This window comes from Ascaphus truei, chromosome 8 (genome assembly GCF_040206685.1).
Source record: "Ascaphus truei isolate aAscTru1 chromosome 8, aAscTru1.hap1, whole genome shotgun sequence".
In the NCBI taxonomy this organism is placed as follows: Eukaryota; Metazoa; Chordata; class Amphibia; order Anura; family Ascaphidae; genus Ascaphus; species Ascaphus truei.
In genome coordinates this window covers 53,403,931-53,420,976 of record NC_134490.1, presented here as the reverse complement: position 1 = coordinate 53,420,976, position 17,046 = coordinate 53,403,931, and the positions used below count along the sequence as shown (strand labels likewise).

The 17,046-nt window shown below is 39.3% G+C and overlaps 1 protein-coding gene across 2 annotated transcripts in view; it reads left to right on the top strand.

Moving 5' to 3' along the window:
* Positions 1-17,046, top strand: part of PDZD8 (PDZ domain containing 8) — a 65,853-nt gene that overhangs the window by 35,345 nt on the left and 13,462 nt on the right. For both annotated transcript variants that reach the window (XM_075612012.1, XM_075612011.1), the window contains exon 4: positions 16,808-16,964. In XM_075612012.1, the coding sequence (XP_075468127.1) occupies positions 16,808-16,964 (157 nt within the window). The remainder of the gene's footprint in view (positions 1-16,807; positions 16,965-17,046) is intronic.

Here is a 17,046-nt window from a genome sequence, read left to right as displayed (position 1 = left end):
CTGCAGTGTTGCTTCTTGTTATGCAATTACTTTGCATCAGTATTTGTATGTGTGTTCGTATTAAATTATCTTTTGGTTATAATATGTTCTTGTATAGCGCTGCTTGTTTTATGTAGCGCTGTACAGAGACATTTTGCAGGCACATGTCCCTGCCCCGTGGAGCTTACAATCTGTGTTGTTTGTGCCTGAGGCACAGGGAGATGAGGTGACTTGCCCAAGGTCACAAGGAGCCGACACCGGGAATTGAACCAGGTTCCCCTGCTTCAAAGTCCGTGCCAGTCCGTGTCTTTACTCACTGTGCCACTCCTTCTCCTTATCTTTAGACCATTACCTTATTGAATGCTGGGAACTGTTCTTATTGTTACAGCTTAACCCTGTTATAGTGCGGTCCTCGGGGGCCACCCGCAACCACCGGGTTATAAATGAAGTCGCAAAAAAAAATGGCCGCCGAAAAACAAAAAAAATGATTTTTTTTGTTGTGGTGGTATTGCGTCCGCCGGAGGGGGAAAGCTGAGAACTCTCCCAGAGTTCCCAGACCCGGTGGGGCAACAGCACGCAGCACTTACCTGGCATCTGGCAACTCTTCTCCCTGTCTCTGTTTCCGTCTTGCGAGAGCAAGCTCCCTTAAAGAGACAGTGTGTCTGTGTGCAGTGTGCTGTGAGTGTATGCAGTGTGTGTGCAAAAAAATTTTTTTAAATTCGGGGTCCACGCTCAAAACGCATTATAGCAGATCGCGCTATAACGGGGTTGAGCTGTGTTACTTTGGAGGGGTTAGGGTCCTCCCCCTGTTCCCGCTGCATTACATTTTCATCACATTATTATTCTGTTTAAATTTCTAGCGTGCTGTCTACTTTATCCATTAAACTATTTACAATGGCAGACATTTAAATGTCCTGCCAAATATTTAAGATAATTGGTTATCTAATTGAAAAGTGCATATGATGTATTTGTTTAAATTATTTAAGCAATGACGTGTTTTATGTAAATTATTCCAGCTACATCTCTATTGCTCTCATTGCATTTTTGACTGGCTCCAGCAGCGTAATCGTCTCCACATAAGCAGGCAGCTCAACTTCTAAAATTAGCAACTCAAATACCGGCATCTTTATGAACTAAATAAAAGCTGGGCGACAAATTGCAGTGATAATTAAAGGCCTGTAAGCCAGGAATCGTTACGCACAAAGCCAGCTGGCAAAGGGCAGGAGCCGTGGAATAAAGCGGTTATTTCCTTGTGTTTACGCTTGGTTGTATGGCATTATTGGCAATCAATTCCCTAATGCAATTATTTTACAGTCAATAAAGCACTCATTATTTATTTTCCGATTTTGTCTCACAATTTTAAGAAAACAAGGAAATATAACACGGGTAAAATTGTTTCCTAGTTAATTCCCATGCAGAACACTGGAATCCTTTTCTCTGACATTTTGCTAAAGTGTCGACTGGTCTCTTGGTCACACACAGCTTGCAGAATACATACTGCAATTTATTTGTGTATGCTTAGCTGGTCTTTCTAGCCTATCTATGAACCTCTTGTGTTAGAAACAGAGCTGTGCTATCAATATCACAAAGCCCCCCACATTATATTGCATTTAAATATTGTGGTATTGATATACCATATTCAAAATTAATAAAGTATATATGTGATACTCTAGTCAGTTGAAATGTTAAGCTGATTTATTTTGTACACGCTTAAAACCACGATGCCTATAACTTTGAAGCACTAGTAATCCTGGCTTTTCTACTTGTACGTTGATGTTATGGCGACGAGGAGCAACTAACAAATCACAGGTTTGTTTTTTATTTCAATTTTAATGCATGGGAGGCTGTACTCTAGTATTGCACACATGGATTGGAGAGTCCTCCCACATCGCTATCGTAAATAGAGCCATCCCAGCTGTTGGGCTACTTCCCCCTTTCATGGTGGTGTACCTGATAATTGCCCCTCTGATGCCATTGAAATGTGGTCCTGTTAGGCTTCCTGTTGGTGCGTCAGGCTGGCTGACTTCTTGCTGGAGAGCTATCTGTAACCATAACCTTTTAGATTAGAGATCTGCAAACCTTTAACCTGAGGTCGCCAATCGTAAAAATTGGTAAATTTTATTTTTTTGCCTAAAAGCCACAGCCCAGGCAGGGTTTGCAGACTATTTACCATGTGTTAAGTCGGCATGCATTGCATTTTTATTTATTATGCTAACTTGCAAAAAGTCTCTAAAATTGCTAGGTTCCCTTAATGCAGAGAATATAAATAGGGCACACGCCATATTTAGCTCACTGGTGATATTTTGCTGAAATCTTATTAATTTGCCTATATTTGCCCTTTGAGGGTTGGCATTGGGGACCTTTTTTGTATATTTGTACTTTAGACCATGATTATCAATATCCATTGCTCCACCGAGCCAGTAAGTTTTCAGAAATTCCTCTGTTTTGTCAGTCGGTATATATTCAGATATCCGTATCTTCCATCAATGTTTATGGAGTTGGAAGTTAAGTTGCTTTGTTTGTGTTCAGAGAAGAAAGGTAGACAAACATAAAAGTGAAATACAGGTTTCTGATCACATTTGGCATCTTGATAACTTTCCTAGTGGGATGCAAAGCACTTCATGTTTGCATTATGGTAATCTGGGTAATTCAAAGAACACACAGAATATTTTTTTCTGTGTTTGAGTGGGAACAAAAAAGGGGGGAAAGCACTTCTTTCCTTGGGTCTCCATAACAACACACAGCCTTTACATTGATGTTCTCCAATGCAATAGCACAAATAGGCCAACATTAATTTAAATTTGTTGTGAACCAAATACACAAATTGAGACTTCAATAACACGAAAATGAGTGGGAGGGTGCATATATAATTTGTTACAAATGTATCATGTGCAAAGCCTATTGTTTATTTCCTTTCTCCCTGCTTCTCTTGGGTGAATGTTTGTTTAGATTGTTGTAATTGCATCCAAGTTATAAAGTAGCCTTCAATATGGCAGAGCTTCTAATACAAATCTGTGCATGTCTTGTGAATGAACATAAGGTTATCAAAGCAGACACTGTTACATTATTCATGCACTGTTAATAATAATGTCCATGGTCACAACCAATAATGCCGACCTATCTTGTCTTGTTTTAAATCTATGTATTTAAAAAAAATTTTTTTTAAAGAAGCAGTTCATGATCAGGGCCCTACAAATGTGTTGCATTTAAAGAGATTTCAATTTTTAAACTATACTTTAATTTTAGCCTGTGTTCTTCTTCTTCTTTTTTTTTTTTAAACTTTCAAATCTCTTCTTCAATTTAAAAATTGCAGTAGCAAAATGTTTCCGTGACGCACAGTCCCCCCGAGTTGTACTCGGTTTTTAGAGGGAAAACCTTTTCATGGACATCTAGTCCTATCCCTGAATTTTCGGAAATTGAAATAATTGGTTTAAAGCTTCTCGATTTCAATAAGGATGTTAATGCTGTTGTAGGTGAGTGATAGTAATGCTATGAAACGCTGGCCTGGGGCGAATCTCTTGGAAGTTGCTTCTAACTGGATGTGACACAGTTTACTGCTCTGTTTGCTAGCAGCGACTCATGCCCTATAACCATAAGCAAATTGATCTGACATATGGTATTCTGTGAAATGACTGTGGCTGTTGAGGAAGAAATACCTTCTGGTGAGAGGCCTCCAGTCAGTTACTCAGCTATACTTTGGCTGATCCCTGGTTGCCATCTTGACCTGAGAAGGAAATAAGTGTACAGTCTACTTGTGCCCACGTACATCAAAAACACAAAGGTTTAAGCATTCCGTTAAAGCCCCACTGATTCCTGTAAATATGTTTCTGTCTCTATCTGTGAGGTTCAGGGGATGCAGCTGAAAGATTATTTTGGGGAGCTGCATCCAGAGCCTTCTGTTACTTGGCTACGCCACACCATAACATCATAATATGTGAACGTTTAACGTCTGTAATAGTAGTAGTGTACAGACAAGCTACATGTAAGATTATTTCTCTTTTTTATTTATATTTTTTTTTTGGGGGGGGGGGGGTGTTATGGGGGACTAAAGCTGCCAGTGGTCAATTAGTTGACTGGCTATCCCTTTAATAATCACAGAGGAACTAATACTGATTTCTCCCCAATTTAGCTTGTTGCTTGATATCCCTTGTTCTTGCACAATAAGCTCTTCAGACTTTAATTCCACAGGAGTGCTCCTTTTTTTTGTTAGCCTCTTTTTTTGTTTCCAATTTAGAGAAAATCATAAACATACACAAGGGGGGAATGATATCTTGCAACCCCAGGAAATTCAGGACTAGTGTTGCGGTTAATAAATAATCCGTATAATCTAGCAATACAGTTTCTTGACTTTTTACACAGCAGTTGAGACGTGCTCGAGATGTTGCAGACAGCTTGTTTCCGATCAAATATGTAAAAGATGGTCTGATCATAACATCTGAACATCAACAATAAAAATCAATACAGATCATTGTGTTTGGAGGGATGTGGCAAAATGCCATAGTCGACCTTAATAAAAGACTGAAAGGATGTCTGTTTAAGAGCACTTCAATAAAAGCAACATCAGTGTGTTGGACTAAATTGCTCTCTTTGGGAGAAGCACACGTAGCGTGAAGGGGCTGCTTTTTTTCACCTGCACTAGATGTTATTGAGCAAGTTAAATGTTGGCTGCCTGCTGGCTGCTATTTCTGCGATTTCCCCTTCATTCATCTTCTGTAATTGCCTTTTATTTAAAATGTCTTTGTAATTCTTCATAATTGGTAAACATTTTATTTTCATTCTACCATTATTAAACTGAAAAAAAAGGATGTAATTGAAATCCTGTCATTGCTAGAGAAAAGAAAATAGATGATTTTTCTGTCCCAGGGTATGCATCTGTAGCATTTCTTGGAACCTGGCAATTGCATTGCTAATCTGGTTTCTGCTGTTTCTATTCACCGAAGTACTTTATATTTTTTTCTTCGAAAAAAGCACTGTACACCTCACACTGTACAGAAAGCTTGGCCCCTTGCAGACGCACTTACCAGAACGCCCTCCTACTGTCTCTGTACGTTCTTCCTACCTACCAATTAGATTGTAAGCTCTTTGAGCAGGGACTCCTTTTTCCTAAATGTTACTTCTTCCCATGATCTGTTATTTGTATTTGTTATTTATGATTGTCACGTGTCTTACTGCTGTGAAGCACTATGTACCTTAATGGTGCTATATAAATAAAGACATACATACGTGGGTCAATAGTAACCCGCAAGGGGTGGCGTCATGGCTTCCTATTGGCCCGCGTGACGCGGGAGCTTTCAATCGGCCATTTCGAGCCCAGCTACTACCAGCACCCCCTACGGAGGTTTGTATTTCGGGAAGAAGGCGGTACCTGGAGCTGAAATTAATACAGGTCACCTCTGGAGACCACCTGCTTCAGACTTATAATGCTAAAAAAAAAAAAATCTAAAAAGGAAAGCAGGATTGCTATGGGTATTGATCATTTCTTAGTATTAGATGTAATAATTGGGTAATATATTTTGAGTCGTGACACCTTTTTGTTATGTTCTTTTATTCTGTACACCTTGTCCTAAAGGTATAAATTATTTTAATTAGAGTAATTTGACAGCAGATCTCATGTAACATATATTTGGCATGTTTGTACTTTTTTTAGTTAAGTATTTTAATATACCTTTTATAGAGATCCGGTTTTGCACAATTGTTAGTCTTGCTTCATGCATTGCTTAATTAAGTACTGTAGACACATACATTTTCTACATATTCTGTATATTTTCTACTTGTGTTTACTGTGATATTTAAGAAGTTTTGTGATTTTACTTATTGAGAAAAAAAAATCGGGTGGTGTTGGTAATTTGTTAAAATTATTGGGGTAGTGATGTCTAGCCCTGAAACAGCAGCTGAAGGATAAGCTCCTTAAAGTTCTCTGCCGATCCATCTGTGGGCAATGCACACTGACCCCTTCTTAAACACTACAATAAAAAAAAAATTTGTCCACAGATTTTCTCTCTTTGACTGCAACCTGGAAATTGGATTACCGTGTCCTTTCCATTATCTGAAACATTACCTTACTTCTCATAAAACATTACTTTACACACACAAAACATTCATTATATCTCTTAACCAGTAGAAGGACCTGCAGCACTTTGAAAAATAAAGGTTAACCGGTTTAAAAATATTCCTTGAAATGTAGTTTTGTCTGCTTTCCCATGTCCTACTTTCTTGACAAGACAAATGTGTCTTTGCCATAACATATATAAGGTGTGGTTGAAACCTCTCAGCTTCACTTTGCAAAGCCAGTATAATCAACCTCCCACTAATGAGACAGTCTGTGAGTAGGATTACTGGCTCTGCACTTCTTTAGCCCAGGCTGTGCAGAAAAGCTGTGTAATATGGCAGGCATACACATTTGCATGTCATTTCCCAGAATCCCTGGCTGCAGTGGAAGCATTGTATGCTAGGAGATAATGGGAGAAAGCAGGCTTGCAGACCTGTCTGAGACACGTGAATGTGCTCACAAATGATTTGTATTTCCTGCACACAAATAGGTTTGGAAATAGTCCAGTAATATATCTCCAGTTTTGAGGAGATTGTGATTAAAATGCCATTTTGGTGTGATTTGTATCTAGGAATGTTAATCTTGTTTATCTTCATATGTTCCATTCTGCAGCATGGTGCCCAGGTTATTGGAATGGTAGATGGGTGAGGGTTAGTTTCAATTTGCTGCTGTTTGCCAGTATTGGCAAATTACCACACCTTGCTTCTGCCCACTGTTTTAAGATACTGTATACCCCTTGTTTGTTCATTGTCACCATTGGTGAAACAACGCCAGCCATTATGTTTCTATTTGCAGCGAAGTTCATACAATTTAAAGACCAAAGGGATGTTCACTTATCAAGGGGTCCAAAGTCCCAGACATGCGCATGCTCCTTCATAAGACATGCAGTCTTTATGCCTGTAAACCTCTAGTGTTCTAAAGCTTTCACCTTAGGAATTGGAGGACCCCCACAATCATTCTTCTTCTCACTCTTATAAAAAGCAAAAATAACATTTGTAATTGGCATATACCATAAGTAGTTGCACAATCTCAACGGTTTTATCAAGAATGCTTATAGCTATACCGTATTAGTAGGCGGGCCTTATATGGCCACTTCACTCAACTTTATAGATCCATTTAGATTCTCACTGTAAATACTGAATTTCATGTAATCTTGTTTCTAACGTTCAGTAGGAAGGGTTAAAATATAGGCTATAAATATGCTAAATGAGACCAAGGTTTTTCCTTATCGGATATGCAGAGAAAAAGAAATGGAAAATTCTGTGTGTATATTGGCTTTACCTTTCTTATGCCAGCTTTGTGTGTGATCAAGAGGCCATTCTCAGAGTCCCAATCCCAAGTACTTGTTGAGGTCTAATTTTGAAATGAAAGCTATGATTACATCTTGCTGTGTATGCTCTTCGCTGACTGTTATTGCTTCCTGTAATTGTGCATGGTCTTTGTCATCCTGTGTACATCAGCAAGCTAATAATCAAGGTTTAATTGCCTTCGTGTCTACCTGCAGTATATGTTCCAACAGAATATTTATTTTATTTATTGTATTTTTTTTTTTTTTCTATTGATTAAACCTTTTTGCTGGCAGAGGGACTTGTAGTACATTGACGAACTGTACCATACAAGACTCTTGTGCAGCTAAAGGGATCGTTAACTCCATATCTCCCAGTATTTTATTTACTCCCCTGGCTGTGCTATTTAGGGGTTTATTTGGTGGTGGGAGTGCCGTTGATAAAATAAGTGTTCTAGTGCAGGACACAATCCTTACCAACAATGGACCAATACTCTTTGAAGTATATTTTCAGATCGTGTATCACATATACAGTTAGATCCGTTAATAATTGGACACTGACACAATTTTCATAATTTTGGCTCTGTACGCCACCACAATGGATTTGAAATGAAACAACCGAGATGCAATAGAAGTGCAAACTTTCAGCTTTAATTCAAGGGGTTGAACAAAAATATCGTATGAAACGTTTAGGAATTGCAACCATTTTCATACACCGTCCCCTTATTTTAGGGGCTCAAATGTAATTGGACAAATTAACACAATCATAAATAAAATGTTAATTTGTAATACTTTGTCGAGAATCCTTTGCAGGCAATGACTGCTTGAAGTCTGGAACGCATGGACATCACCAAACGCTGGGTTTCCTCCTTTGTGATACTTTACTTCAGCTGTCTTCAGTTGTTGTTTGTTCGTGGGTCTTTCTGCCTTAAGTTTTGTCTACAGCAAGTGAAATGCATGCTCGATCGGGTTGAGATCAGGTGATTGACTCGGCCATTGCAGAATATTCCACTTCTTTGCCTTAAAAAAACTCCTGGGTTGCTTTCGCAGTATGTTTTGGGTCATTGTCCATCTGTAAAGTGAAGTGCCGTCCAATCAACTTCGTTGAATCTGAGCAGACGATATCCCTATACAATTCAGAATTCATCCAGCTGCTTCTGTCACATCAATAAACACCCAGTGCCATTGTAAGCCATGCATGCCCATGCCATCACACTGCCTCCACCGTGTTTTACAGATGATGTGGTATGCTTCAGATCATGAGCCTTTCCAAGCCTTCTCCATACTTTTTTCTTCCCATCATTCTGGTACAGGTTGATCTTAGGTTCATCTGTTCAAAGAATGCTGTTCCAGAACTGGACTGGCTTTTTTGGATATTGTTTAGAAAAGTCTAATCTGGCCTTTCTATTCTTGAGGCTTATGAATGGTTTGCACCTTGTGGTGAACCCTCTGTATTTGCTCTCGTGAAGTCTTCTCTTTATGGTAGACTTGGATAATGATATGCCTACCTCCTGAAGAGTGTTCTTCACTTTGCTGGATGTTGTGAAGGGGTTTTTTTTTTTTACCATGGAAAGGATCCTGCGATCATCCACCACTGTTGTCTTCCGTGGTTGTCCAGATCTTTTTGTGTTGCAGAGCTCACCAGTGCGTTCGTTTTTTTGTTTTGTCTTTTTTTTGTTTTTCTCCGAATGTACCAAACTGTTGATTTGTCCACTCCTAATGTTCCTGCTATCTCTCTGGATTTTCTTTTTTTTTTGCAGCCTAAGTATGCCCTGTTTCACTTGCATTGAGAGCTCCTTTGACCGCATGTTGTGGGTTCACAGCAACAGCTTCCAAATGTGAATGCCACACCTGGAATCAACTCCAGACCGTTTACCTGCTTAATTGATGATGAAATAACGAAGGAATAGCCCACACCTGTCCATGAAACAGATTTTGAGTCAATTGTCCAATTACGTTTGGTCCCTTGAAAAAGAGGGGGCTGCATATTAGAGATGTAATTCCTAAACCCTTCCTCCAATTTGGATGTGAATACCCTCAAATTAAAGCCGATGGACCGCACTTTAAGCCCATATTCATTATTTAACTGTAACTTAAATTTATTTTGGTACACATCCGAAATAACAAAACTTGTATCAGTGTCCAATTATCTCTGGACTTAACTGTATATGAAGTAGGAGCCAAAAAGTAGATGGTTTTTAAATTTAACTCCCTCTTCCATTATTTATTAAATACATGGAATTTTAGAGTTGTTTAATAAGTACTTCAGTATTCGTATGAAAAAAAGGTATAGGCTTAAACTGAAGTACTTCTTAATACCACACTATCGCAACTGGGCTAACAAGATTTATTTCTACTTAATGATGGAAGTCTGAGTATAATTTTTAACAAGCATTTGCATTGTATCGCTGTCTTTTGGAGCATCTCATAAATCCATATGGCCAACATGTTTGCATGGCTTCTGTATTTTTAAATATAAGCAACAACATTCTTAGAACATTTTAGTATTTCTGTTTGACTTTTAACACTGACAATGAATGTAATGTGCATTTCTGTATGGGAAGCTGGTTATGTCCAAGTTCCAATCACTTCTATTTACAGGAAATGCCTCGTTGGCAATTTCTGAGATCAATATGCAGGTGTTCTTACTGCAATAAATTGTATTTGAGGAGAGATTTATTTTCCTTCCGACCCAGTCAAATACTGTTAGAAGAGAGGTTTCGGCGCAACTGCGCATGCCTGAGTCAGTGAAGCTCCCGGATGTTCTTCAATCAACTTTATTGTACCAATAACACACAAGGGCTACACCGCAATCTCCCCCTCTACGCGTTTCACCCTTACAGATAGGTCTTCGTCTCGGAGTGGGGAGAAGCGGTTACTACCTGATTAAATACACTAAAAAGCCAGCGAAAAAAGGTCTAAAACATTTAACCCCTTCAGTACCCAAGCCTATTTAAATGTTAAACACATATGCCAATCCTGTGTATGACAATTACTTAAATACAATCTCTGTTAATCCTAGAATCTCTATTATTCCTAGTCATACTTTTATACTCTGGACTCAGGCTGTATTTTGAAGGTATATAAAGAAAGTTAAAAACTGCTAACAACACTGCAAGTGTCTAATTGGGTCCCTTAAGTCAATGTTACAAATTCATTTACAGCTTCAAACTTCTATAGTGTGTAAAAGCATTTTGTCATTATACAAAACCATAAAAAACACATACTAAATAATGAAGATTATATGATGCTGCTTCAACATTGAATAATAGGGGAACCAAAGGGACGAAATAAGATGGGAAAGAAGAGGAAGAGGGGGGGGGGGGGAGGAGGGGGGGTAAAAGGAAGGGAAGGGAAAGAAGTGAGGATACAAAATTAAGATACAGAAACGGAAGATAAATTCAATCTTATCAAAATCAATGAACTATATTGAACATTCTTTTCAGAGGAAATACATATACTGTCATACCTCAAGAAACACATGTTGATGATCTAAAGGAAACAACGCAGATCCCAATCAAAATTGAGTCCATTGGGCTGTAGAGTGTTCAATGTGTATATCCAATGGGCCTCTCTCTGATGCAAGATCTTAATTCTATCCCCTCCACGAGGAGGTAAAGCATATGTTCAATGGCACAACATTGAAAACTCTCCACAGAACCCAATGGACACGTATTAAAGTGTATTGGTACCGGATGTGTCATGTCATGATTTTTAATAAGTCTCAGATGTTCCAGGATGCGAATTTTTAGGGCTTTACTCGTTAGCCCCACATATTGTTTATTGCATCCGCATTTTAATAAATATATCACAAAATTGGTCTGGCATGATATAAAGGTTCTGATATGGAATCTGCGTGTTTCGTCATGGTTGGAAAAATGTGTAGTTTTGATCATATTAGAACAGATTTTGCAATGTCCACATTTGAATGAACCAATTAATTTTGGAAAAAAGGACAGTTTAGTTTTATTTTGATTAGTTGATTTTAACATACTGGGTGACAAGAAATTGCCTAATGTAGCTGCTTTACAGAATACTACCCTTGGGCCTACACAGACCATTTTGCGCAGCAAGGGGTCTAGAGATAATGTGGCCCAATGTTTATGTATTATTGCTTTAATACAATTCGCTTGCTCACTATAGTTTGTGACAAAAAAGGGCGCTTCAGTGTTCTCGACCTGTGTGCCCTGCCTTGTGCGACTGACATTCATATTGATGAGCAATTCTCTGTCTGTGTCCAGTGCATTTTGATACGCTAGATCCAAGTCTTTATTATCAAATCCCCTTGACAGGAATCTCTCCCTCATCTCGTCCGCCCTGTGGACAAAGGACTCCAAAGTGGAACAGTTCCTACGTAACCGCAGGAACTGCCCCTTCGGAATACCCTTGACCAGAGGGCGAGCGTGACAACTTTTTGCATGAAGCAATGAATTCCTGGCATTTTCTTTTCTGAAAATATCTGATTGAATTTTGTTCTCAATATCTACATACAAATTCAGATCCAAAAATTGTATTTGGTATTTGTCGTATGTGTGAGTAAACCTCAGATTAAGTGTGTTTTTTGCCAGGTATTCAAAGAACTTCAAAAGCTCTGCCTCCCCACCACTCCAGATCAAAATCAGATCATCAATGTAGCGTTTGTAAAACGCCACATGATGTCTGAATGGGTTGGAATCTCCAAACACGTGGGACATCTCCCACCAACCCATGAACAGATTGGCGTAGGAGGGGGCAAACGAAGTCCCCATTGCTGTCCCACGTGTTTGGAGATAAAACTGGCGGTCAAATAAAAAATAATTGTGCGTGAGTGAAAACCTAATGCTGTCCAAAGGAAAGGCTATGTGTGCTGGAGAGAGGGTGGAATGAGTGTGCAAAAAGAATTCTGTGGCAGCTAGGCCATGGTCGTGTTTAATAATATTATATAAGGAAGCCACATCTAGGGTGACCCAGATGTAGTGTGAGTGCCAGGTGAAGGGTGCTAAAAGTGATTGAACATGCTTGGTGTCAATGATATGTGAAGGTAAGGAGTGAACAAGTGGCAATTTCTGAGATCAATATGCAGGTGTTCTTACTGCAATAAATTGTATTTGAGGAGAGATTTATTTTCCTTCCGACCCAGTCAAATACTGTGTTCATTCAGCCGTTTTGTAAATATTGAGTCTTCAAGAAAGGATTATCTCTGATCAGGGTCGCCGACAGGGGGAGCAAAGGGATATCTGGAGAAGGAGTGGCTCAGTGAGTAAACACATTGACTGGCACTGCGTTTGAAGCAAACCTGGTTCAATTCTCGGTGTCGGCTTCTTATGACTTTGGGCAAGTCACCTTATCTCCCTGTGCCTCAGGCCCGGGAAGGGATCGGCGGCCCTGCTCGTCATTTTCTAAATCAAATGCGTATCACATTGGTTTTATCTGCTGAATCAGCAAAACAAACTATATTTTCAAACAAGTGGGTGTAAAATAATCTTGGGAGGTTAAATGCCCAACATCCGTTATTAATGGTGTAGCTTGCCCTAAACACAGCTTTCTGGCAGAAGCGACAGAGAAGGCTGTGACATACCATAGCATTGTGAAATGGATACAGTTCAGGCTTTATGGGTTCATGTTACGATATTTATCGTCTTTATTTCTTTTCCCCATATACTGTACTGTGAAATTGAAATAAACCCCCTGATCAGGTTAGCCATAAACTGTGGAATTACATTTTCTTTCCTCCTGTGTAGTGATTAGATTAGTCTCCTGTTTATATTTTGTCTCCTGTAGCTCTCGTGTGAAGGCTAAACTGTTTATGCCTTAATAGCTATTTGTCGAGCATTATGGAAGAAATCATTTTTTTACTTTTTTTTTTTCTCTCTGAACATTGAAGCAGCAATTATTTAGCCTATTTGCTATGTATTGTGATCACCAACACTCATTCTTACCCGCATCCTTATTCTTACTGATATGGAAACTGTGTTTACCCTCATTCTTCCCAGTATCTTACATTGCATGCTTATCATGTAAAGCACAATTAAAAATAAATAAAAACTTACAAATTTAACTCCCAGAGAAAATAAATGTAAAACGTGTTTAATTTCCTAAACGGTATAATGTATAATTTTTATGATTCCGTGGAAATCCTGTTTATTAGGATTGTTCCTTTTTATAGTGACTTGTATATTATATTGTGCAACCCTTGAACCCTGGTTGTACATCTGATTTGATCAATCTTTTAAATATCTTGCTATATATTTTCATGTAAGGAAATGCAATGTTGCTCACGCTTGAGTATAAATGATGGAATGTGTCCAAAATGCTAGATTCTTGCAGGACACAGCAGGGCTCTGGTTTCAGCAGCGATCCAGCCTTGCAACCTTTACTTCTTCTTCCTGTATCAGTCTTCACGCTATTAAATATTAAGGTTAGTTGAAGATTGCACATTCCGCATAATTTCAACTAGCATGAAACTTGGCTTTGCGGAACCTGGAACACTTGCAGGTTGTGCACAGAATATCCCTTCAGTACGGTTTTCTAAAATCTGTCATCTTGTAGTTTTTCTGTCTGCAATTGGAGACTTTAATTCCCTGGACTAGATCAGGCACTTGTTATAGTATTCCTATGGAACTTCAAGCAGCAATCTGTCTCCCCCAACCCACCTTTATGACCAGGATGGGAATTGGTTCGCTGGAGCTGAAATGTGCTATTTCCAGCATCAGACATCTTTTTCTCTTCCTCGAAACCCCCCTCCCCCTTCATGCTGTCCAATGGCAGGACAATGTTGCAGCTTATTGACTAGTGTCAGGTGGGAGATTTAAACCACCATTTTGTTTCTCGTGAAGAGTACAGGAAGGTGTTACTTTTATTGTCCAGTATCTCGCCAACTAGGAGGTCCCCAGAGCTGAAAATGGCAGGTTTCAACACTGGGGGAGGAGAGACCCCTTGGTTTGCATCCTAGTTGAAAGGGGAGGTGAATGTTTAAAACCTTTTGCTCGAGTTGATGACTCTCTTAATTAAACATGTTTTTCCTAGACAACCATTCTGCTAAATAGGAATCCATGCATTTTTAAGCTAGTTGTTATATTACTTGTGTAGATTCCTGGCATCAGAAATGAGTAGGGCACACAGACTTGATACAGAAAAATTAAGTTAATTTATTGAGCCATAAATTTGACATTGTGGTTGTAAGTAGCCACCATTGAAAAAGGTGGTTCTTACAAAAATCGTCAGATTTATGGCTCAAGAAAGCCGTGTGACCAGGCTTGTTGAATGGCCGTCATATATCCTCTAGAGCAACGGTGCGCAAACTTCTTGAGCTGCACCCCTGCATGGTAGCTGCAGCGTTTACGCCCCCCTTTGCAAAGACTCGGCGTCAAATGACGTCGTGGGTCATGTGACATCACGTGACCCCGCTGCGTCATTTGACGCACATTACCATGGCGACCGAAGACAAAGCAGAGTGCAGGTAAGTCCATTACAGAGGCCTCATGCCTCCCCCGGCATTTAATTTACATGCCATGGGGAACAGCGCGGGGGCCCTGTAACCGCCCGCGCCCCCCCTATGGATTTTCTTGCCCCCCCAGTTTGCGCACCGCTGCCCTAGAGCAGGGGTGGCCAACTCCAGTCCTCAAAGGCCACTAGCAGGGCAGGTTTCCAGGATATCCCTGCTTCAGCACAGGTGGCTCAATCAGTGGTTGTTGAAGATTGCATCACTTGTGCTGAAGCAGGAATATCCTGAACCTGACCTGTTGGTGACCCTTGGACTGAAGTTGGCCACCCCTGCTCTAAATTGTAAACCCTCCTTCCTTTTTGTATTTGTGCATGCTTGCGCATATTTGTATAATTATCAAATCTGTCCCCCCACTGTAATGTGCTGCGGGATATGTTGGCGTTCTACTAATAAACGATCATATCCCATGTGGTCCCTGCCTCAGTCACACAATGCAGTTTGTAATCAGAGTTTCCGAGGGATGGAAGTGTTATTTAGGTAGTTCAGTAATAAGTACTCTTTTGCATGGAAGATTTGGTCGACTTTTTATTTTTTTAATGCTATATTCAGAAGGTTGGAGAGCGCTTTACAAACACAATCTTGTACATAAACAGCCTCAAAGGTTTAAACAATATTCCCTAGTACATATTAGAATTGTAGTGAAACATTATTGGCTTTGTAATACATTTGATATTCGTTAATTTTCATGAGGATAACCGTTGGTACTGTTGCATATTTCTCACTCTGGTAACTTTATACACACGGCTGCATACAATTTTTTTATTTATACAAATATTTTAACAGGAAGTAATACATGGAGTTACCTCTTGTCTTCAGGTATGTCCTGGCAACAGATTGACAATACATGGTTACATTAAATGAACAGAGCTTATATATTATATTTACAGACATTTTAGGGACAGTTAGAGATGTGATTATGGACGTAGGAAGCAGTTACAGACCAGAGTCAAATGTGAGACAGCTGAAGTCTTGACATTTCTTAAACTGGATGCAGTTTTGCAGGTCTCTGGTAGGTTGTTCAGTTGTGAGATGCAGTAGGAGCAACCAGCTTCCTTGGTGAACTTTGGGACCGCGAACAGCCTGAGTCATATCTCTGGTAATAATAGCTGTGTGTGGTAGCAGTGAGGAGTTTGTTCAGATAGGCGGGTAGCTTGCCCAAAAAGTATTTGAAGGCAACACAGGAATAATGTACATTGCGCCGGATAGCCAATCTAGTTCTTGGAGCATTTTGCAGTGATATGTGTTGAAGTTGCATTGTAGGACAAAGCGGTCCAATTTGCTAAGGTGAGTTTGGAATGCTGTACCATGGCATCAGCTGGCTTAGGGAGGATTTGTTCCTATACAATACACCTAGTTTGGCATAGGTTTTGGATGTCAGCGGATCAATATGCAACCCAATGTAATTTGTGTATTAGGCTATTTAGAACTGATGTGATAGCCCCATTATGCATGGATATGTAGTGTATCCATTAATATAGCTCATTAAAACAGTATACAACGTTCTCTGAACACTTATTCTTAACATATATCCAATGATTACTACGCTTATTTTAGCAGTACCAATGTGTTTCCTTGTTTGGGAAAAGTGGTAAGCCTTATTTCTCTAAAGCAATTCCATGTAACCCTCAGTCATGTGTTGAAATAATTAGCACTATGCTAAACAAATGCAGAATGACTTTGCTTTTGCTATATTTCATTTATTATATGCACTACATGGATTTGGGCTCTCATTTTTTTTTTTTTTTTTTTTAATAATAATAATAAAAAATGAAAAGGAAACTGTATTCATGCGTGTGCTTGTTTTTACCAAGAACATGTTAATGTTGATTTAGGACGCCGTTGCAGCCTAATCTGCTTCCATTTTGTCAGACTGTTGTGAGTTTGCACACTTTATTGATGCTGCACAGTAATATTTATGTTTTCAATCACTGATGCATCCTAAAATTAACTTTTGTTAAACATGTAGAAAAGCAAAAAACACTAGCCAACTATACATATTTTTTTCTTATAGGCGGAGTTCATTAAAGGGAATTCTCAAAGCGTTGGACTTATTATGGTACAAGCCAGGGATGGTGACACTGGCCATGTTTGCATTGAGACAGTCACTCCAAATTCTCCAGCTGCAGCTGCAGATCTGAAGAGAGGGGATCGTCTTATAGCTATAGGAGGTATGTGATGATTACAGTACCTTTTTTTGTTTGTATGAAATGTTCTGTATTTAGACTCAATCAGGTTGTTCATTTTGTTGTT